Source organism: Gigantopelta aegis, chromosome 5 (genome assembly GCF_016097555.1).
Source record: "Gigantopelta aegis isolate Gae_Host chromosome 5, Gae_host_genome, whole genome shotgun sequence".
NCBI classification, from domain to species: domain Eukaryota; kingdom Metazoa; phylum Mollusca; class Gastropoda; order Neomphalida; family Peltospiridae; genus Gigantopelta; species Gigantopelta aegis.
The window spans coordinates 32,389,462-32,406,596 of NC_054703.1; the positions used below are offsets into that span (position 1 = coordinate 32,389,462).

Consider the following 17,135-nt stretch of genomic DNA (forward strand, 5'->3'; position numbering starts at 1 on the left):
CATACTATTTTGACATGCTGTTCGGACTATGTATTAAAATGCGGACCTCTGATAACAAGCATATGGGACGGCATTTCGAGGGTGGGGGACTGTCCTGATGCATGGAATTGCATTTCAGGACATCGCGTTTGTATAATTATGTTATGGTTTCCATATTTTAAGTAGCCTTCCTTCCCATCACTTGCTAATTACATAATTTGTCTTAACGAAAGCAGTGTTGTTTCTGCAATGTGCTTCAAAGTTAGGCGTAAGCTGATCAAACGATTATATTAGTGTTTAAAGTATAACTGTTACCAAGACAGGCACATAACAGGCACCATGGCGTAAGCATGTAAACATTGGTGTGGGGGATGGGGTGGGGAGTGGGGATGAAAGATCGAAGGAGCAAAGCAAAGTTTTTGAGAGGTTTCAGGGTATGAAAACTAGATGTCCTGAAATGCATTTTCCTGCATTCTACAAGTAAAATTATTCTCTGCCTTAAGATTTACTACCAATAATATTTTGGATTCAGAATTATTGGGGGGGGGGGGGGGGGGGGGGCTAGAATTAACTGTATTATATGTTCTCCAAACACCAAGCATAATTTGCTTAAAGAAATACTAAATCAAATCAAATCAAATGTTTTGAAATATGGGGTGGGCTTTGGGTTGGTGGTTGTTTTTTTGTTTTGTTTTTCTGTTTTTTTGTGTGTGTTTTTTTTTTGGGGGGGGGGTGTTTTTTTGTGTGTGTATTTTGGTGTTGTTGTTGTTGTTGCTTTTTGAAAGAGAAATTAAGCAAGGATGCCCGTTATATAAATTTTGAACAATACCTATCGCGATTTTTGTGTAGTGTAGTTATATTGCGCTTATATATATATATACTGGCACGTGTGTTAGTCACACGCAGGCTCGGCGGAAGCAAGTAGACATGGGGGGGGGGTGAGGGGGCGGGACTGGGACTGAGGGTTTCTAGGGTATGCTACCCCGTAACATTTTGAAAATTAGATGTCTTGAAATGCAAATTCCTGCATTCTACAAGTAAAATTAATCTCTGCCTTAAGATTTACTACCAATATTTTTTATTCAGATTTATTACGGGAGGGGGGGGGGGGGGGGGGGACTAGAGCCCAGACGTACCCACCACCCCTACTCTGCCGTGCCTGATAGTGTTATATTTTCAAACAAGAAATACTCGTTTAAAAAAAGACATTCCTACTCGAGCTCCATAACGATGATGTGCTGGATTGCGGCCAACGCCATGAGCGGCAAAGGGGGAACCAAAGCTGTCAGCTCAACTAACTGTGGCGGCTCCTCTTTTAGCGGCACCAGCGCCGATGGAGACTGGACACGTGATAATCACGGCTCCACCATCCAGTCCACCAGCGTCTCCACCGGTTGTTGTTGCGGAAGGCGCAATGCGTGAAACCAAGAAGCGGAGGGTGTCGGATAAGGACCCACCTAAACCATAGGCCAGCTCTTGGAAGATCGCCGGCGACAAGCTTCCTACACGATTCCGAGACTGTGATAAGGGGAAGTTACTCATCCGTCTAAACTAGTCGGCCCCTATAGGGAAACAAGCTGGATACCAACACCATCAGGTCAGGGGCGGTACCAGTTGCAGTTCGTGGAGCCCAGCAACACGTACTACGTAACATCGGAGTGGAAGGGGGTGTATCGGCAAAGACTCTTGAAATTAGTCATAGACAATACACTAATCCATCGTATCTTCAAGCTGATCCTACCAAAGGAATATCAAGCACTGGTTTGGGAATGTTCCATCGACCTCGTCAAGTTCTTCCCGAAGTACCGACCCGATCTCCCCATCACTATGCCACGAGTTCCGCCGCCAACCTCTTCTAGAAGTTTCGCCTCCAGGTAAGGGTTTACTTGCACTTTAACTTTTTTGACCGTAGTTCAAAATTTTATGTTTATTTTATCTTGGGTTTTTTGTTTGTTTGTTTGTTTGTTATTTATTATTATTATTATTATTATTATTATTATTTTATTTTTTATTTTTAAATAGTCCGACGCACTTATTTTTGGCTGCCCGTCTAAATTTCTCAAATCACCTTAAAACATTTTCCGGCCGAACACTAATTTAAAGGGACACTCCTGAGTTTGCTGCAATTTTTAAGATGTTATCGACTAACAAACATTTTAACGACTGTAATTACATATCAAATATATTTTTTTCTGCATAAATATTAGTGGCTGTATATTAAACGTGTTTCTGATCGTTCTAATATTTGTACTAGGTTAAATTTAATTTTATTTCCTAATTGGTTTTTTCTTCGTACGTATGAAATTATTTGAAGACAAAATCCAACTTGGGCTTGTTACAGAAATTAAGACGACCAGAAAATCATTGAATATACAGACATTGATATTCTGAACAAGAAAACATATTTAATATGTAAGTTTAATTATAGAAATATTTTATTAGTCGGAAATATCTTACAATGCAGCAAACTCGGGAATGTCCCTTTAATTTTTGGACTTCATCTTCTTCTTTTTTTTTGCCAGACATGATTAGAATGTATCAGCTATCTCATTTTGGCTTTAGGTCTCTGACTTAACTTCTAAATTTGTATTCCAAATTCCGCTCACTTCAAACTTACCAACACCCCCACCCCCCCCACCCCCACCCCCACCCCCTTCATTTCTGGCCCGTACTTAGTCACTGGCGATGTCAGAGGCTAAACCCGAGGCAGGCGTGTTCCAAACATTCGTGGTATATGAGCACATAAAACCATTTTAAAGTCAAGTCAAGAAAAGAAACAATAGCTTCTCTTATTAGGAACGAATCTTTATTGAATGATGTATCACTTTATATACAATGTTCATGAAATGCGAGCACTTTATAAATTCTAATAGGGCGATACCCATCACTAATCACAAATGCATGCATAAACAATAACACGTACGCACGCACGAACACACACACACACACACACACACACACACACACATACACACACGTACATACGTAGACAGAAACGCACGCCCGCACACATAAAAAAACACACATGTAAGCGCACACACACGCACAGACACGCACACATACACACCAAAGTTGGGTGTCCGGTGAGTGGCGCTATCAACATGTAGCGCGTGTTCTGTTGTAAATTTGAGTGGAAAAGAAAACGTTCACCGTTATTGCAAAATACAAGATAAACCTTGGTTTAATGATATATGTAAAGAACGATACGCTCAATACATTTAAGACATTTAAAGTGTTTAATCAAAATAAAAGAAGAGAAAATTGTATGGAACTTGCTAATTCGAAAAATGCTTACAAAAATTTAGAACGCAGACTAAAAAGACAGTACACGTCTCAATAAGGTAACAAGCTGAATTATTTGCGGAAACAACACAAATTCATTTTACAAACAGTTCGAGAAACGTAAAAATAATGTTAAATCAGAACTCAGTTATGACGAGTTTTATAATCATTTTCTAAATCTGGCTTTAAACGAACCGACAAAGAAAGAAAGAAATGTTTTATTTAACGACGCACTCAACACATTTTATTTACGGTTATATGGCGTCAGACATATGGTTAAGGACCACACAGATTTTGAGAGGAAACCCGCTGTCGCCACTACATGGGCTACTCTTCCGATTGGCAGCAAGGGATCTTTTATTTGCGCTTCCCACAGGCAGGATAGCACAAACCATGGCCTTTGTTGAACCAGTTATGGATCATTGGTCGGTGCAAGTGGTTTACACCTACCCATTGAGCCTTGCGGAGCACTCACTCAGGGTTTGGAGTCGGTATCTGGATTAAAAATCTCATGCCTCGACTGGGATCCGAACCCAGAACCTACCAGCCTGTAGACCAATGGCCTGCCACGACGCCACCGAGGCCGGTACGAACCGACAAGTAACGGTCAAGTAGAGCACTTTTTAACCAATCACGTTCTTTCTACTGATGACTCAGTGGGTAGCTTATTAGATAGTGACATAACCGAGAGTGTAATATCGAATGCTATTCATAAGTTAAAGAAAAACAAAGCATGTGGATATGATGGTCTTTTAAACGAATATTTTATTAATTGTATGAATGTTTTGATGCCATGTTTTGTGATATTGTTTAATACTGTTTTTAAATCCGGTCATTTCCCTCATAGTTGGTCAGTTGGATGTATAGTGCCTGTTTTTTAAAAAGGAAATCCCAACGACACGGATAATTAGAAAGGTATTACTCTAGTTAGTTGCCTAGGTAAATTGTTCACCAATATACAAAATGAAAGATTATGTAATTTCGACATGGAAAATAATATTATCACTGACGCCCAATTTGACTTTAGAAAACATTTGTCCACTGTGGATGCAATTTTTATTCTACAGTCCCTAATAAATAGAGTGTATAATGCATGAAAACGGCTTTATTGCTGTTTTGTTGACTACAAAAAAAAAAACATTTGACTTTGTAAATAGACACAATTTATGGTATAAATTAATTAAACAAGGCGTAAGTGGGAAAATGCTTGCCATAATAAGGTCGCTATATCAAAATGTTAAATGTTGTGTAAAATATAATAATGTAATTTCTGATTTCTTTATATGCAAAAATTATATATTTCAAGAAGTGTTCTCGCCAATATTATTTTCCATGTATGTCAATGACTGTGAGATGCAGCCAATATCAGACAACTATCCTCATATCGATATACAAATGTTAAACAAATTCCTGATAATGTACGCTGATGACATGGTTCTGTTAGCTGAAAAACCAGAAGGGTTACATAGAAAAGGAGAAGATTAATTCCCTGTTTAATTATACCCAAATCTGGGATTTAACTGTCAATACAAATAAAACTAAAAATTTTGTTTTTAGAAATTACGAGATAATGAGAAGTGGTACTTTAATGGGTGTAAACTAGATGTTGCATATTAATTTATTTATCTTGGCGTTTTATTTTCTATAATGGTAAATTTGCACGCACACAGAAACGATTTGCAGAACAAGGACGCAAGACATTATTTTCAATATTGAATGCATGCAGGAACAATTTATTTAATATTGAAACAATGCTTGCTGTTTTTGACATATATATTAATTCTGATTAAATCTGATTAAAATTAGCTCTACTGGTCTCACCAGTAGATCTAACAGCATTGTGTGGACTCCCATGTCCAGGTGACATTTCTTGTATAATTAACAAATTAAATATCGACCAATTACACTTCGCCTTTTATAACGTTATTCGGAAGCATACAAATTCTAAAAATATCAGTCGAGACTATTTATGCAATAGGCGAACTTGTTGGTCTATTTCAACATTGAAAAAACAGGGGGAAAAGTGCAGTAATAAACTCTGGATTGTATACTAGTATAAACAGATTTTATGGCTATACCATCACGGTTTTTTTTCCGTCTTGAATCGAATTTTATATAAAATTTTATATTGAAATTAGTTTCCGGCATACTTCGTAATTCACCCGAATCATTTCGTATACCCTCGGCATAATTCCGAATGTTTTCAAATTCTTTTCAAATCACTGGCATGATTTTGCAAGTAAAGTTTGGATTGGTCGAATGAAAGGTCAACTTGACATGAGCTCCAACGGGCTGCTGTTAGATCCACATGTAATAGTGGAGCTTATTTTAATTAGATTGATTTTATCCTTCGTTATGATGCTAACGTTAGGAGTTCCACTCGGGTCACGATTTTGAAAAAGTACATATACAATTTTGTAAAAGATTATTGGGTGTAAAGAATTTGTTTGTAGGGAACTGGGACGGTTTCCACTTCAAGTAACAAGAAAACTGCGAATTTTTAAATATTGGATAAAATTACGTAACACTACAAATTGTAATATAAGGGGTATGTATGAAGAAATGACACACTATAACTATAATTGGTTAATTAACATAAGGCACGAACTGTATGCACTTGGATTAAACTATATTTGGAATCTGTCGTATGTTGACGACAGTATCTGCATTATAATCAAAAAAAGGATATTAGATACTTTTAAGCAATTATGTTACAGCAAAACATAAACAACGCCTAAAGGAGTTGTATGTCAACATTTATTAAAAGGAGACTAAACTCCAACATGAACCTTATGTGTTGGAAAGATGCATACCTGGACCACCAACACATACTGACACTTTAACAAATGAAAAACGCGTAATTTTAGAGTTAATAAAAAACCGTGATTATTCCTGCTAACTGGGGGCAGCCATTTTGTTTCGTTTTTGTGACTTCCGGTGGTATAGCGTGGGGCGAAGTGACGTCAGCTCCGTCCAAAGCCTCTATGCACAGTGTAAACAAACGCTCTAATTTACAAGGCGCTTCGTTTTCATCAACCTGGAGTTATAGTAGTTTACTCTTTTAAAAAAATCCAAAGCATAAAATGCATATTATTAGACCTATTCATGATACCCAAGTGATATTTTTTTTTTCTTTTTCGGATGACGTAATTGGTCAGTTTAGTGATTTTAGATGGGAAAGTCTACTTAGTCAAAGGTTTTACAGAAATACTAAGCAGGACGGCTGATAATGTCCATTACGATTTGAGGGCCGTCCGCGTAGTTATCACACAATACCCAGTCATCTTTTTAGTGTGTCTAGACAGTGTCTGGGGACCGTCTAAATATGCACCTGCCAATCAGAAACCACAGGTACAGTCCACGGAAAGGAAAAAACAATTAACCAAGAAAACACTCCAATTATTAATTCAGTGCGGCTGTTAATTTATGTACAAAACATAAGACAGTTATTTCAACACTTTGACAATGGTGGTTTATTTTGTATTGAAAAATAACCATATACTTGGTGTTGGCTTACTGGGATTGATATTATTACAGAACATTGTGATGCATCCGCAAAAATCAGGTATGTTTTGTTTCTTCATTTCGATAACTAATTTCTGGCATGACACGTTAGGTATTACGTAGCCACCAGCTCGCCAGAGGGCGTATTCACTGGGATGGTACAAAATGGCTGCGCCCGTTATATATAATAGCCGTTACATTTAAGCGTTTTATTAATTAACTATACGATTATACTTGTTGATATTAAGTAATAATGTGCAGTATATATCGTTGACTATGCATACCAGGCCAAATGCCTTAATTGTTCCCTCCTTTAAATGAATTTAGATTACAAACATATTTAAGATTGTTAATGGAAACGCATTATATAAAAGAAATATGTAAGATTAGAATATGCGCTCATAAATTAAATGTAGAATCTGGCAGGTATCAAAACATCGAACGATCAGAAGAATATGTTCTCTGTGTAATGCTAAAGTTATAGAAGATGATTATCACTTTATAATAGAATGTCCTCGATACAAAGATGTGAATATAAATATATAAAAATGTATTATTATAAATGGCTAAGTGTGTATCGTTTTATAGTTATTAACCACTGCTAACAATAAGGAATTGAATAACCTAGGAAAACATTTAGTGCAAGCAAATACAATTTGAGATCGGTTAATGCAGGATGATAGTTAATTTAATAAATGTAACTTATGTCACTTTATTTGTCCACGATCATATATAAACCAAACCCACCATTGTGTTGCATGTGTGTATTTTGTATAACTGTGTTGTATCATTTATGTTATGTATGCAGTTGATGAGTTGTAAAACTCAAAGCAAATAAAGAATTTGGATTATTGTTTTATTAGAGCCCGAATCTTTGCCTACCGTGTGGTATAGTATAATATGGTATGGTATGGTATGGTATGGTATGGTATTAGTATTAGTATTAGTATTAGTATGGTATGGTATAGTGTGGTGTAGTGTGGTGTGGCACGGTACGGTACAGTACAGTACAGTACAGTACAGTACAGTACGGTATGGTTTAGTATAGTTTATTAGCTTTAAACCTTCTGGCTCATAGGCATACAAATCAATAACATTTGAAAAGTGGTGCATAATTGGAGGATGGACAATTAAATATGTTCAGAACGTGTGGTAGGCAGCCAGTCCGTGTTTTCGCTATACAGATACAAATACCCATCTACCTCTCGAGCGGCAGAGTACTCGGGCTAATAAGCCTGTTGTTAGCTCGAGCACTGTAACGGTAAAAGAGGTAGACGGACATTTGGACAGTTATAACGGTAATGAGCATTGTAACTGATGTTCGTCAAGTTCATTTAAAGAAGAAAGAAATGTTTTATTTTATTTAACGACGCACCCAACACATTTTGTTTACGGTTATATGGCGTCAGCCATATGGTTAAGGACCACACAGATTTTGAGAGGAAACCCACTGTCGCCACTACTTGGGCTACTCTTCCGATTAGCAGCAAGGGATCTTTTATTTGTGCTTCCCACAGGCAGGATAGCACAAATCATGGCTTTTGTTGAACCAGTTATGGATCACTGGTCGGTGCAAGTGGTTTACACATACCCATTGAGCCTTGTGGAGCACTCACTCAGGGTTTGGAGTCGGTATCTGGATTAAGAATCCCATGCCTCGACTGGGATCCGAACCCAGTACCTACCAGCCTGTAGACCGATGGCCTACCACGACGCCACCGAGGCCGGTACTCACTATATAGCAGGTCATATGAGGTGACTTATAAACAATGTAAATCAACTTTTTCTTTTACAGATAAAATAATACACAATCATGATATAATAAAGCTTTTTTTTATCATCAAGACCGTAATAATACACAATCATGATATAATAAAGCTTTTTTTATCATCAAGACCGTAATAATACACAATCATGATATAATAAAGCTTTTTTATCATCAAGACCGTAATAATACACAATCATGATATAATAAAGCTTTTTTTATCATCAAGACCGTAATAGTATGTAAGCACTCATGCACTCTAACAAAATTTAAAAGTGTGTTTTGTTTAACGACACTACTAGAGCACACTGATTTATTTATCATCGGCTGCTGGATATCAATTATTGATAATTTTGAAATATAGCCTTAGCGAGGAACCCATTAATGCCAAAACAAATTATTAGTTAATATATATTTAAAATAAATAGTTCTTAAAATTTGCAACCAGTAACAACATGAATAAGTAAATAAGAGCTGAATTACTTGTACTGTCTAATTATTTTTAATCAGTCACAAAATCCTCATCAGAAATGAATACACACATTTTTTTCTACAAGTTTAGCGCATAGAAAAAACATTACCAACTTCAAATTATTAATACTGGACATTTCTAAAGAGCATAAACATAAAATTAGTATTTCTTGATTCCTTTTTCAGTCTAAAATTAGGGTAAAACAATTTCACAGAAATGCATTTAGAATATGCGCAAACTTTACATTATTTTCCATGCACAAAAAAGGCATTGTGATGCATTGCAAATACATTGGGAATTCAAGCTAATAATACAAACAAATTCTAATGTACATAAACATGAGACTATCTTTACACAATTGCGTTTTTGGTCTAATTTCAATATAAAAAGGTTTTAATGAAAAAAGCCTTTAGAATATTTATCAAAACGACATTATTTACCAGACACAAAAGCACGCAATGGTGCACTGCAAATACACTGGGAATTCAAGCTAATAATACAAACAATCTCTAATTGCCTTTTTGGTCTAATTTCAATATAAAATAGTTTTATAAAAAAAAACCCTTTAGAATATTTGTACAAACATCATTTTTATACTGTTGTTTACAACAATTGAGTACTATTATATCTGACCTTAGCAACCTGTATGTGTAACCAGGTTCTCAGTGTATAAGGATATAGTTACTAATAAAACCAATATTACAGAAATCAATATTACAGTTATTATCTCACTGAATTATAAAACAAATTGCCATAATGTACAAACAATAGTACGATACGTTTAACTAAGAAAATAGCTGTTAAAACATTACCATTATGTCAAAACAGTCGAACAAACAAAAATATATCCTAGGTTCATATATACTCTTCAAAAGAAGAAACGCAAAACCACATTGTCGTAACATTTGGAGAATTGATTTAATTATTGAATGGTGAGTCCGATAATTACCAAATGTTGCAGGATTGTTCACAATTCACTCTAGTCCATTGTGAGTAAGTGATAGGACACACCGCCAAGGTCAAGGTCATCTGGAGTCAATACCGGGTGTGGCCTTCGCGTGTGTTGACAACTGCCTGGCACCGCCTGCCCATTGAAGCAACCAGAGTATGGATGACGTCCCGGGGGATGGTGGCCCACTCGGCCTGCAAGGCTGCTGCCAGCTCGGGCAGGGTCTGGGGCTGTGGTTGTCGCTGTCGGAGGCGTCGGTCCAACTCGTCCCATAGATGCTCAATTGGGTTCAAATCCGGTGATATCGATGGCCAAGGAAGGACATTAATGTTGTTGTTCTGTAGGAAAGCCGTTGTGAGACGTGCTGTGTGAGGCCTGGCGTTGTCATGTTGGAACACTGCGTTGGCGTTGGCCATAACTGGAACGATGTGTGGCCGGAGGATCTGGTCAATGTAGCCCTGTGCATTCAGGTTGCCCTGCACGTGGACCAGGTCAGTTCTGCCAGTGTGTGAGATGGCTGCCCACACCATGACACTACCCCCGCCGAATCTGTCCACTTCCTGCACGCAGTTTGCCGCATAACGTTCACCACGACGCCTATACACGCGACATCTTCCATCATGACGTCGGAGCAGAAATCGGGACTCGTCACTGAACCACACCTGTCTCCATCGCAGTTGAGGCCATTGTCGATGAATCTGGCACCACTGCAGTCGGAGTCGACGGTGTTGTGGTGTTAAGATGACACCTCGAACTGGACGTCTGGCACGAATTCCTACCTCACGTAGGCGGTTCCGTACGGTCTGGTCGGATATCCTGCGCAAACCTGGTATTGCTGCGGCTGTGGAGGTGGCAGTAGTCAATCGTTCCCGAAGGTGGCGTACCCGGATGTAGCGGTCCTGCCCGGGGGTAGTGACCCGTGGTCGACCGGATCTAGGGAGGTCACGTGTTGATCCATGTTGCTGGTAACGGTCCCACAGTCTGGAGATGGTGCTTGGGGACACATGGAATGCCCTGGCAACGGCCGTTCTGGATTCGCCTGCGTCTAGTCGGCCGATAGGCATTGTTTCTCTGCGGTTCACTGAGACGTGGCATGTCCTGGATTGTCAACTGTCGGCCAGATACAGAGGCCAGGCAAGCGAACACCCTGCACTTTTATACTGTCGGTGTTCATGTTGCACGTGCAGACAACGCACGTGCAGTGGTGACATGGTTTGCACGTGGCTGCGTTTTTGCGAATATTCACATTTTGGAACTTTATTGTACAGTAGCTGCGTTTTATCGAATGTAACCGTGGGAATGTGTTTGGGACATGCAATGACCTTATATTCACAAAGCATGAACCGGTAGGAAACATAAAATCGGAGTTATAACCCATTTGTACCCTTTTGCGTTTCTTTTTTTGAAGAGTATATAAGTCCATGGGATGTTTTCAGTGTGTTAGTACACAAATTTGAAATTATGGAAATATTTACATAATAATATTAATGTCAACGTTATGTCATAGCTTTGTATGTACAGGAATCTGGTAATGAAAGTCGATGACCACAAGGCTAAGACATGAATGTCGAACGTTAAATGAACACATTTTGCGATCGTGATATTTCCAAACATAGTTTCATAAACTATAAACACATTTCTATAGAATACGACTAAATGTAACCCACATTATGTAACTAAACTCTCACTAATAACAATAGTTAACACAAACCGCACTATTAAGAAGTTCTTTAAACAATAACTATAATAAATGGCATAGATCCAAACATTACACAATACCATCAAATATGCAAATAATTACTACAAAATGTAAAAATAAATATTCTGTTTTGTCCAATATTAAAATTTCTTGAGAAAAGTTCACGTCAGAGCACACAGTTAAGAATGTTGTTGTAATGACAATATGTTGTTTGAAACTGTAACTCATTTTGTAAAACATTTTGTACACACTTCACATTTGAAATTTGGCTCATCAATATTAATCAACATATGCTGTTTCAAGCTGGAACTCTGTGCAAAACATTTTGTACACACTTCACATTTGGAATTTGGCTCATCAATATTAATCAACATATGCTGTTTCAAGCTGGAACTCTGTGCAAAACATTTTGTGCAATCTTCACATTTGAAAGGTTTCTCGTCATAATGAACCAACATTTGTTTTTTCACGTGCGAGACATGCTAACAATGTTCTGTCCACACGTCACATTTTAAAGCTTTCTTGCCAGTATTAATCAGCATATGTTGTATCCAGTAGTAACTCTATGTAAAAGTTTTTTGGGTTTTTTGCACACTTTACATTTGAAATGTTTCTCAACAGAACGAATCAACATACACTGTTTCAAGCTGGAACTCTATGTAAAACATTTTGTACACACTTCATATTTGAAAGGTCTTTCGCCAGTATAAAACCACACATAATGCTTCAAATTGCAACTCTGTCTAAAGCAGTGTGTCCATACCACACATTTCAAAGCATCCTCACCAGTATGAATTAACACATGGTCTTTCAAATAGGAACCATGTTGCTTCAAGTGAAAACTGCATAAAATATTTCTCGCACAGTTCATGTTGATTTAAGTGGAAATATAAGGAAAATATTTGATGCACACTTCCCATTTCAAGGGTGTATGAATCAACAATATGTTTTTTTTTAAAAAGAAGGAATCACATGTGAAACATTTTGTGCTTATTAAGCCAGAACTCTGTGCGTAAAACATTTTGTTCACACTTCATATTTGAAAGATGTCTGACCAGTATGAATCAACATTTTCTGTTTCAAGCAGGAACTGTACGTAAAACATTTTGTACACACTTCATATTTGAAAGGTGTCTGACCAGTATGAATCAACATATGTTGTTTCAAGCAGGAACTGTGCGTAAAGCATTTTATGCACACTTCATTTGGTCTGTTTCTCCTGTGTATGAATTAACATACGCTGAAAGCTTTTTTGTTAGTATGAATCAACATATACTGTTTCAAGACAAAACTCTGTGTAAATTTCTATGGATATACTTGACATTTGAGAAGTTTCTCACCAGTATGATCAAGATACACTGTTTCAAGCTGAAACTTTATGCCAAACATTTTGTGCACACTTCACGTTTGAAAGTTTCTCACCAGTATGAATCAAGATACCGTTTCAAGCTGAAACGTTATGTCAAACATTTTGTGCACACTTCATGTTTGAAAGTTTCTCACCAGTATGAATCAAGATACACTGTTTCAAGCTGAAACTTTATGTCAAACATTTTGTGCACACTTCATGTTTGAAAGGTTCTCACCAGTATGAATCAAGATACACTGTTTCTAGCTGAAACTTTATGTCAAAAATTTTGTGCACACTTCATGTTTGAAAGTTTCTCACCAGTATGAATCAAGATACACTGTTTCAAGCTGAAACTTTATGTCAAACATTTTGTGCACACTTCATGTTTGAAAGGTTCTCACCAGTATGAATCAAGATACACTGTTTCAAGCTGAAACGTTATGTCAAACATTTGAAAGGTTTTTCACTAGTATAAATCAACATATACTGTTTCAAGGCAAAACTCTGTATAAATTGTTTTGGATATACTTAACATTTGAGAAGTTTCTTGCCAGTATGAATCAATATATGTATTAGAAATCATTTTGAGAACACTCCACATTTGAACGGTCTCTCACCAGTATGAATCAACATAGATCTCACTACACAGATTTCATCTGCCATTGAAACCCATGTTAAATTACCCAACTTCAAATGAAGATTGCCAATAGAACGGGTTCTCATTGCACAAACAACATACATCGTTGAGAACATACATTATATAAGCATTTATTTTCATTCCAAAATTGAGAATATTTCCGTCTCAGTTTTTTGCTATATGACCGCATCTGTCTGTAGTACCGGTCCGAACAGGTGTTTTATTAACTGATTCACTCCGGCTGTCTCTAGCGCTATACACCCATGTCCCAAAAGTTAAATGCACAATATTACAAAATAACATGGGCAAAATACAGCCGCATCGCTTACCATTAAGCATACATATTGTCTTAATTCTTCACCATTTTCTGGAAGTGAATATGTGAAACATAACATGTGTCACAATTAGGAACAGTGGACCGTGCTGAATGTACTCTCACCTGGAAGTCAACTCTGTAGTGAGACCATATGTTTTGTTTTTTTAAAGAGGGAACAAACGTGAAACTTTTTGTGCTTTTTCAAGCTGAAACTCTGCGTAAAACATTTTGAGCACAATTCACATTTGAAAGGTTTCTCGCCAGTATGAATCACCATATGTTGTTTCAAGGTAGAACTCTGTGTAAAACATTTTGTGCACACTTCACATTTGAAAGGTTTCTCACCAGTATGAATCACCCTGTGCTGTTTTAAATTGGAACTGTGTGTGAAACATTTTTTACATTCTTCACATTTGAAAGGTTTCTTGCCAGTATGAATCAACACATGCTGTTTCAAGCCGGCTTTTTGCATAAAACATTTTGAGCATACTTCACACTTGAAACTTGACTCTTCAACATCATGAACCAACATATCGTCTTTCAAGTGGGAATGGTGCATAAAACAATCTTTGCAGACTTCACGTTTGAAAGATCTCTGACCAGTATGAATAAACATACGTTGTTCTAAGCTGGAACTCTGTGTAAAACATTTTTTACATACTTCACATTTGAACGGGTTCCCAAAAGTATGAATCAACATATGTTTTTTCAAGTAGTAACTAGTCGTAAAACATTGTTTGCACACTTGACATTTCAAAGATTTCTCACCAGTATGAATGGACATATGCTCTTTCAAGCGGCAACTGTGCGTAAAACATTTTGAGCACACTTCACATTTGACAGGTTTCTCGCCACTATGTATGAACATATGTTGTTTCAAGCTACAACTATGTGTAAAATATTTTGTGCACACTTCACATTTGAAAGGTTTCTCGCCAGTATGAACAAACATATGTTTTTTCAAGTGGGAATGGGTCATAAAACATTTTGTGCACACTTCACATTTAAAAGGTTTCTTGCGAGTATGAATCAACATATGGTCTTTCAAATTGGAATGGGTCATAAAACATTTTGTGCACACTTCACATTTGAAAGGTCTCTGACCAGTATGAATCAAAATATGTTGTTTTAAGCTGGAACTCCGTGTAAAACATTTTTGACATACTTCACATATCAATGGGTTCCCACCAATATGAATCAACATATGTTTTTTCAAATAGTCGCTACTTGTGAAACATTGTTTGCACTCTTCACATTTAAAATGTTTTTCGCCAGTATTAATCAACATATGTTGTTGTAAGTAAGAGCTTGAGGAAATACCTTTGGAACACACCACGGATTTGAATTTGGTTTGTCCACTGTGGACCTTCATGTGCGTTTTAATGTTACTCTTGGTTGAAAAATCCTTTAAACACATTCCACACTTGAAAGGCCTTTCACCAGTATGAACACGCATGTGTATTTCTAGAAGAGACTTGGTTTTACAACGTCTTAAGCAGACTTCACATTGGAAACGTGATTTATCCCTGAGCGACATGTTGGTTTCCAAATGCAGGTCATCAGATGACGTTTTCCAGACTCGACTCCACTTTGTGCCCAGTAAGCATCTGACTTACCTCCAAAGATGTAATACTAGTATGTATACATTACATCTAGCTCTGAAACAGAAAGTCACAAGTGAATGAATAAAAGAGAAACTAAGAAGGGCATACACTGGCGTTTGTGACACAGGTGTCACGTCATCCACCTTCACTCTGATAAGAGCACACTGGCGTTGGTGACAGTTTCACGTCAATCACCTTCAGGCTGATGGTGTCGGCGTCAAGACTACTAATCATTAACATTAAAGAAAATAAATGTGTGTGGCGTAAATAAATTAAAAATGTATCAATTTAGCTCTACAAATGCATAATTGATTGTGTGGGGTAAATGTTATCTTTAATTATTCCTCCAAAACTAAATATGTTGGAATTGGTGTTTGCTTTTCAGAGTTCATAAAAATATGATATTAAATGAAACATTAAAAATGGAACCAGGTATATAAAATTAATTTTACATCAAATTACCTAAAACACTTTTTTTTATATAATGCTTATTTTCTATTTATAAACTTTGATTAATTAAAGTAGAAATACATTATAATGGAGGATGTGTAAAACAACGAAAATCATATTAAATTAAACGAACTTTAATATACCAATAGTGGTGCGCTGGCTGGAATGAGAAATAGCCCAATGGGCCACCGACGGGGATCGATCCTAGACCGACAACGCCTCAAGCAAGCGCTTTACCACTGGGCTAGGTCCTGCCCCTAATTAAATAAATAATTAAATGAATAAAAATAAAATAATGTGCATAACATTACTTTTTACTATTTACCAACACATTTTATTAATTCTTTTCTTTTCGTTTTAAAAATGTTTTTGGTGATTTCTCTTTTTCCTATCAATGATAACTGATTTAAATAAACAAATGTGAAAACAAATCTTGCTTGAGAAGATATTTATCAAATCATGTTAGACAACAATTTAATTGAATAAAACAACAACATGAATTAATGCACCAAAGACGCTCTTTTGCCACCAAGTAGTGACTAGATCAAAGTGCTTTCTTTCATATCAAGACAATTTGCGAGCTCATAGTTGCACATCATAGTTGATCGGTTGGTGATTATAATCGAAGATCGATGATTGAATTCCAACCTGTTCTCCACAATATGGCGCACCCGAACCTACCTGTAAATGACACTCCTTTCGTAATCAATCAAGCAATTTATTATTATTATTATTATTATTTATTATTTCTTTTTTCTTTTTTTCATGGGGTGGTTCCATACCTTCAATTTTAGGAAGGTATATACAGGGCTGGCCATATCCTAAAGGTTTGAATTGCCCGCCGGGCAAGTAACTCTCAATTTTCAGTTGCCCACAAAACAATTAACTCGTCCCAAAACGTTCCAACTTGTGTACTACGACTGGAATATCAAAGGCCCTGGTATATGCTGTCCTGTTTGCAGGATTATACATATAAAAGATAAAAGATACCTCGTTAATAATTAATACAAATATGTAGCGGATTTCCGTTCTAACACTATATGTCAGAATTACCAAATGTTTGACATCCAATATGCTAATGGTGTCGTTAAACAAAAGAATTTCGGCTATTACGTGCCAAACATTTG

General features: G+C 36.8%; 1 protein-coding gene across 1 annotated transcript; it reads right to left on the reverse strand.

The window, feature by feature from the left end:
* Positions 1–13,829: 13,829 nt before the first annotated feature.
* On the reverse strand, positions 13,830–15,491 carry LOC121373098 (zinc finger protein 665-like). Its single transcript, XM_041499546.1, has one exon. It carries the CDS (start codon positions 15,489–15,491, stop codon positions 14,085–14,087), a length of 1,407 nt encoding a protein of 468 aa, XP_041355480.1. The 3' UTR covers positions 13,830–14,084.
* Between the last annotated feature and the right edge of the window lie 1,644 nt (positions 15,492–17,135).

Excerpts from the sequence above, each read along its gene's own strand:
- LOC121373098 (XM_041499546.1), bottom strand. The coding sequence starts at position 15,491 with ATGTCGCTCAGGGATAAATCACGTTTCCAATGTGAAGTCTGCTTAAGA.